The sequence below is a fragment of the Microtus ochrogaster genome, linkage group LG4 (genome assembly GCF_000317375.1).
Source record: "Microtus ochrogaster isolate Prairie Vole_2 linkage group LG4, MicOch1.0, whole genome shotgun sequence".
NCBI classification, from domain to species: Eukaryota; Metazoa; Chordata; class Mammalia; order Rodentia; family Cricetidae; genus Microtus; species Microtus ochrogaster.
Window position 1 is genome coordinate 51,320,366 of NC_022030.1, and position 7,356 is coordinate 51,327,721.

General features: G+C 43.1%; 1 protein-coding gene across 1 annotated transcript; it reads right to left on the reverse strand.

Annotated features, from left to right (window-relative positions):
* Window positions 1–1,448: 1,448 nt before the first annotated feature.
* Window positions 1,449–7,146, reverse strand: Mrpl44 (mitochondrial ribosomal protein L44). The gene is made up of 4 exons (XM_005361539.3): window positions 6,931–7,146; window positions 5,224–5,692; window positions 4,243–4,421; window positions 1,449–3,223 (listed from the first exon to the last, which is right to left on the reverse strand). Exons 1-4 carry the CDS (start codon window positions 7,107–7,109, stop codon window positions 3,052–3,054), a joined length of 999 nt encoding a protein of 332 aa, XP_005361596.1. The 5' UTR covers window positions 7,110–7,146; the 3' UTR covers window positions 1,449–3,051.
* Window positions 7,147–7,356: the final 210 nt, after the last annotated feature.

Here is a 7,356-nt window from a genome sequence, read left to right on the forward strand (position 1 = left end):
TCCTCAGAAGGCTGATTTTTCTTAATCAAACAGAACATGAGGTAACTGAATTGATGGCAAATATACCTCAGGAATGCACTTATAAACAATGACTGAAATATAGAATTTACTAGTATTAAAAATGTATTGTTACATGGTAAACATGTGGAACAAGAAATATCCAGTTACAGACATTTGCTGCTTTCTTTTTTTTAAAGGGGGGAAGAGATTGTATTATTTTCAATGCTTAGAAAATACAGCAAAGAGAATCAACTCCATAAACTACAGGGATTAGATAAGCAACTATCTAAACCCTTACTACCAACTATGATTCAAATGAAACGCATTCTGCCATTTCAAGATAACAAACTGTCACTGTTAATACCAGGCAATATTTTGAAGATGGACAATTAACCCTTAAGGGGCAGACATAGTGTCTTTTTATTTCAGAGTTCCCTGCTAGATAGTAACCTTAAGACATTTAGGGCAGTGCAGAAGAAAAGTCATGTCTCCACCCAATGCCAGAGATATGTCTCAGATTCTATTTTTTAATCAAAAACAAGTAATGGAGCAGATTAAAAAGAAAATGTGTTAAAGCTAGTAGCATAGCTGTGCTTTATCAGGTAACAATGGGTTTCTTTCTGTCTTTTTTTTTTTTTGAAGATTTATTTATTTATTATGTATTCAGTGTTCTGCCTGCATGTATCCCTGCAGGCCAGAAGAGGACACCAAATCTCATTTTAGATGGTTGTGAGCTACCATGTGGTTGCTGGGAATTGAACTCAGGGCCTCTGAGCCATCTATCTCTCCAGCCTCAGAAGTTGGTTTCTTTCTCTCAATGCACCCCAACAAAGCACTGCCACTTTCATATGCACTTAAAAGCTAACTAGTACTTCCCTCCTTACCAATCTGTTTCTCACACACAAAATTCATATTGCTGGAGATACAGGAGCCTGGAAGGTGGTGATGAGGTCCTGCTGAGATCAGGTTGTGTCTTGCTGTAAATTACCCTATTTTGGGGTAGAAGTTTCAAAGACTGTGCCTGGTCCTGAGAGACTCTATTACTTTAAAAGACGTATTGACTTAACTTTGTGTATAAGCAAGCATATATGAGCACAACATGTGTGCCGTGCCAGTGGAGGCCAGAAGAGTGCACCATACACTGGAACTCAAGTTACAGAAGGCTGTGAGCCACCTCATGGGTGCTGGGAACCCAGTATCCACAACAGTATAATAAGTGTTCTGAACTCCATGGGTGCTGGGAACCCAGTATCCACAACAGTGTAGTAAGTGCTCTGAAATGCAGAGTCATCTCTCCAGGTCCTGAGAGACTATTTTACAATCAGCTTTCTATTTCATTTTGAGGACAGAGGATGGCTGTGTGCCTGTGCAAACACACGAATGGCACCATCAGTCTGACACTACCACACACATAGAATGATAAATGCTTTATTCCTGCAAACAGGAAATTCACTGTTGTATAATTTATTGGGGGTGGATTAAGACAATAAGGGCAAACTGGCATATTGAAATCATATCAGGGAAAACAGACCCAAGAACGTACTGGACACGCTTGAGCCAAGAAAGTCAACTGTAGGGCCCACAGGTCTATCCCTCCTCCCAGGGTTCATATTGAGGATAGCTTGCAGTTTCTGGCAAAATATTTTGTTTGTTCCTGTGCACCCTCTGCCCACCCTGGTGGTTAGCTATAGGGGAGTTGTTTGCTCCGTCTTGAGCCTGGTAATTTCCCACCTGCCTGGGGCATTTCCACTGTACAAAAGAGAGGTATAGAAGGTTTTCTCTATACTTGAATAAATGGCATTCTGCATTTTCTCTTCACGAATGACCCATGTCTCATGTTCCTTAATCTCCAGTCCCTTGCCCAAATGGCCAACTGTCCCATAGTAAGTACAGGCGCTACAGCCAACCTGGGACCTCAGTTGAGTAGGCTATGAACAACTCCCTTTCTTCAAAATGTTCTTGGCAGTCCAGCTCCTTTACCTACATGTGCTATGCACACACACTCCTCTCCATAAAATACACCCAAACACGTCCCTTAGGAACTCAGCTCCTCCTATAGGACCCCATAAGGGAAAACTCCAGACAATAATCACGGCTACTGAGACCCTTCCCTCACGCGGCATGCTACTCCCTGCGAGATATTTTGAGCTTTTCTATTGCTTTAAATAAGATTTCCTTGCAACTTTGCAATCAGTATGGGCTTTTACTTTATTATTGACCAAAACACCAAGAACCTGAAGACAGCCAGTCCAGCAATAACCTGAACTACTGTAATACACAAGACCAAGGAAAAAGGCCAGGCAGCAGGATTTATAGCCTTTGGTGGAGAGTCAGGTCATGATGTCTAGGAAAGGAAGGAACTGGGTAAACAAAAACCCTGATCTCTGTTACTCTTCTGGGGCTCAAACTGGCCCAAATTAATTTCAGGTCCAAAGAGCTCACCTGGATCCCAGAGGCGGACACTTAGCGCTGCAATGCCCCCACTGACTTGGCATCTGACAAGCAAATGTAGGCATCAAGGACCACCTGTCCCTGGGGCTTTCGCTCAGCTCAGTACCTGAGATGGTGTGGTCTCAACTACCACCTGCAATTACTTGTTTAGGACCCTCCTCTTCCTTCAGTTAGACCTGGTCCCGCCCGTTTGCCTCTACAGTGGAACTCAATACTGCAGTTTCCCCCTCAAACTTGTGACATTCAGAGCCACTGCTGCTTCTTCAGCCTTTTCTTGCATCAATATGAAAAGGAAATGTATCTGAAAGAATATCTTTTTATTCCCATCACAATGAACCACATCTATTTGACTATCCTTCAAAGCTGGAAGGGAAGAAAATACACCTAGCTGTACAAATCATACACATAGTAATAAACTAATATAGAAGAGAAACAGCGAAATGAAACAAATATCCGTCAACACTTATTTAATTTTAGGAATACAGTAAAAATATGAGACAGGACAGGTTCCTTCCTGTATTTTGAGCTGTTAACCCTGGAGCACTGTTGGCACTGCCTCACTGCTTTGCTACAACATAATGGTGTCACCCTGTTTGCTGCCTAGCTGGCAACGCTGGTTTTCTCTGCTTTCCAGCTCTCTTTGGGCTTGGAGTAGTCCCAGGGCCGTCTGTTCTCTGTGAATCCATACAGCTTCCTAAGCGCCACTCGAGCGGCTTCCTCTTCTGCAACCAGCACAGTTTCCCCAGGTCCTTCTGCAAGCAGCTTTTTATCACTAGGAAGAAAACAGACAGTGATCCCGAGTGACAAGAAGACAGAGCCCATGAGGCCATTATGCCTTGCATTCCATTCCACAGAATTATAATAACCCACGAAGCCCAGTATTTTCCAAGTCAGAGCACAAAGTAGCAAGAGGATCAGGGGTTCAAAGACTAGAGCTGAGCTTTGGTGCCAGCATTTGGGAGGTAAAGGCAGGCAGGTCTCTGGGTTTGAACCAACTGGGTCTACATGGCAAGTTCCTTAGATTAGAAAATCTTTAAGGCTCTATCTAAATGGCTGAAACTTTGATAGACACAAAGTTCCTTTCTTCTACTCTGATTGAAGTAGAAGAAAGTTCTATTCTACTTCTAATTGAAGTTGTTGCCAAGAATAGATTAAGGTAAAAGCACCAACAGATAGAAGTCAAACTTTTATTTTTTTATACAGGAAATATGAGGCTAGCTTATACCCCATGAAATTCTACAGCAAACAGCTGGCCAAAAGTGACTTAGCAGGAGCTGGAGGGAAGGCTCAGTGGTCCAGAGCACTGACTGCTCTTGCAGAGAAGCCAGGTTTGGTTCCCAGCATCAACACAGACGCTAACAACCATCTGTAACTCCAGCTCCAGGAGAACTGACAATTCTTCTGGTCTCCACATGAATGTGGTACGCACACACACATGCAGGTCAATATTCACACACATAAAATCTTTAAAAGGTACTATTTAGTAAAACACAGATAACTTGTCTTCCTCTAATAGAAGAAAGAAAAAAAAACAATCAGAGATGACCCCACTCCCACCCTCCAGGGTTTTACTGTGTAGCTTTGGTTCTCCTAGCTGTAGACCAGTTTGGCCTTGAACTCACAGAGATTGCTAGCCTCTGACTCCTGACTGCTAGGCCAGGATTAAAGACACTCACCACCATGCCCGGGACAGAGAAACAATTTTAAGGCTGTTGGAAATAACACTTAAAACCAGAAGTCTATGTTTAAGGCCTCCAATCAAAGTTATGAAGTAAAGAATTTTCTACTAACCAGTATAAGCCAACAAAATACAAAGGCAAAGCGGTTGTGCTTCCAGACTGCCTGGTGAGTCTAGACTCGGGAGCAGAAATGTTTCTCTTCCTCAGTTCCTCCATGAGGAGTCCCATGGGATTTACGACGGTCCACATCTCAAAGAGCTCTTTCCCTGTCATTTGTGTAATTAGAAAGTCCTGCGCATAAAATGACCATTTATACATTTAAATGAGAACAAAGAATATTATGACCAGAATTCAAATCCATGTGTCCCATAAAAACCAATGGGAATGAATGGCAAATCCATGCTAAGCAGCTAGCCTGAACGTGAAATGCTCCAAAGTCGAGATTATAGAGCATTTTCAGTTTTAGCCTTTGGAATTCTGGTTTGTGTTTCTCCCCGATGGGCTCACATAGCCAGACAAGGAAACACTCTACCAGAATTATATCATAGATGCTGCTATTTGTAGTTTTAATTAAAAAAAATCATAGTTTAATTAAAAGCTTCTAATTTCAAATCCTAAGAAAACAATGTCAGGCAAAATAACCTATCAAAATTATACAGAAGGTAGACCCCTACCCTACAATTCAAGAATTAAATTATCAAAATTCAAAGTAGAAGACAAGCGTGTGTCTACCTACCTCTTATGGGCACACCCAAATGGCCATGCCTTCCCACCATGACAGACTGCATTCCTTTTTACAGCCTGAGCTAAAATAAATCTTTCCCCTTAAAGCAAAACAAAACAAACAAAAAGCAAAACTAAAAGCCAAAAATGACTTAAATCCTTCAGAACTCACTACCCAGCATTTAATATTTCCATTCCACAAAAGAAGCAAACTGAAATATTACCATGAAAATTGCTTAAGGCTTTGTCAGTTTGGGGGAGGGAAACAGTCAAGTCTATAAAGGTGAATCAAAGGAATGAATGAAAAAAAGAAATTGTTCCTTCTGTCCACATCGAGTGTGTTTGAACAAGTGCAATTGGTGATACCCACCCTGACGAAAAGGGCGGCCCTTTCGGGTCCGCTGCTCTGTAACAGGGCTCCAATCACCGCAAAGAAAGTCCGGCGCAATACAGACAGAGGGACAGGGAATTCCGCACTGAGGGTCAACTGCTCCACGGCCAGGTTACTAGCCACATGACAAACAACGGCCTCACTAGTAAGAAAGCTAACTAGACTCTCAACGCCTTCAGAGGGTAAGTCTGGGAACTCATCTTGAAGAAACTGTGCGAGGCACTGATGTGAAAAAGACAGCCCCTGTTCAGACAGCTCTTGATTGTCCCTAAGGTTCAGAAGAGCGGCTTCTTTCTCTATCCCAAGTTTCTGACGTTTCGCTTCTTCACTTTTAATATAGCAGCTGTTGACAAAGGCAGTTTTGAGAAGGTCCAAGGAAAAGGTTTCTTGTAACCGAGCCCCAAAGGCTTGTATTTCCGCATGGTAATCCCAGTTTGGCTTCTCTGAACTGAGAATGTAGAGACCGTGAGAGATGGTTAAGGATAGCATGATATCATGTACAATTGTGCTCTAGTCTTATTATATAAAGGGACAAAAAAAAAGTTTTGGGCTTTTTTTTAACGTCAAGTAAATACAAAAAAAAAGTAATACCGATGAACACTAGAAGTCCTTTGTTACATTCTACATATACGGTTAAGATTAATTTTCCTTTTGGCTTAACTGCCACGTTAAAGTGACAGTTCACATCAGATTAGACTATTGCTCTAGCTTCTAAATTCCTTCTTTCTGGTCTAACAATGAAATTATGCTTTCCATCTAAATATGAAAAATATAACATATAGTTATATGTTCAGGACAGAAGTTAAAAGTATATTTAGTTTATATCCTACTTATTTAAATTTCAGAAATGTCCACTTAAATTACCAGTTCCTTCAGCTAGTAACAATACTATAATAATTGTATCAATACAATAATACATGTTAAAACTTAATAAGCATGGGCGAGGCTTGAGGCTGTTGTAGTTCAATGGTAGAGCACTTGCCTAGCAGACACAAGGGACTGGTGTGTGCATATACACCTTAAATACACACACAGTTCCAAGAATTAGAATAAACAGGATCGATATTCTCCTGGAGGGCAAGATTAAGTAGCAATCAAAGTTTCACATCAGGAGTAAGTTCCCAAAAACTAGAGAGAGTTCCCTGTCTAATGGAAGTCAAATGTCAGGTAACTACAGGGATGAAGTAGATCTACATGAATTTTTGTGCACAAAGACATAGCAAACAGAAGATGCAAGATGCAGGATCATATATAAGCACGAAGCACTTGATAAAAGCGTATGGTTGGTTTTGGAGGGTTTTGTAGTTGTTGTTGTTGTTGTGTGTGTGTGTGTGTGTGTGTGTGTGTGTTTATCAGTGAAAAGATTATCTAGATCAAAAACCTAAACTTTCCCCCTCTTACTCTGGACAGTGAATACATAGTTCAGTTCTACGCAGAAGTGAATTTTTCTGTCCTGGCTCGCAATGTTGTGGAATGATGCTATCCCTCTTAAAGGGGCCCAAAGAACCTCCGGCCTGAGACTGGGCGATCACAAAACTGCGCCAATCCCAGTGGTTACTCTCCGGCAAGACCCCTTTCCTCGGCCCCAGGTCACGTGCAGCCAGGTTCCACCCCTCCGCCTGCCTGCAGGTGCAGCCCAGTGTCCTCACCGCCACCTTGGCCACTCAACCCTCCTGAGACTCCTACCGTCGTACGGGCGGCGGCGGGCAGCGCAGCAGGCGCCATCGCTCCAGCTCCTTCTGGAAGCGGAAGGCTGCACGGAACCCCTTCTTCACTCCCCGAACCGGGGAAACCAGTGTGGGGGCGGCCGGAGCCAACAGACGGCGAGAGCCCTGCTGCAGCAGCCGCACCACGGCAGAAGCCATGGCAGCCACCAGGCAATCGAGGGCGGAAGGAAGGCAGCCGGACCAGTGCAGCCACAACACAGGTCCCCAGGAGCTGAGCAGCTCAGGGAGGGCGGAGAATTAGGTGACGCCCACAAGGGCGGGTCGGTGGCTGAATTGTGTATACTGCGCATGCGCAAGTGTTTCTTCCCGCCCATGATGTGAGCCTGGGTGCAGAAATGGGAAAAGTTGCTTGATCTTGTCAGTCTGTCTTGTGTTTATTACTCAC

Bases quoted from the DNA above. Each gene is read 5' to 3' on its own strand.
- Mrpl44 (XM_005361539.3), bottom strand. From the start codon at position 7,109: ATGGCTTCTGCCGTGGTGCGGCTGCTGCAGCAGGGCTCTCGCCGTCTG. The intron at 4,422-5,223 runs GTGGGTATCACC...TTTTATGCGCAG, and splicing joins GGGCCGCCCTTTTCGTCAGG to GACTTTCTAATTACACAAAT. The intron at 3,224-4,242 runs GTTAGTAGAAAA...TTTTCTTCCTAG, and splicing joins TATTTTGTTGGCTTATACTG to TGATAAAAAGCTGCTTGCAG.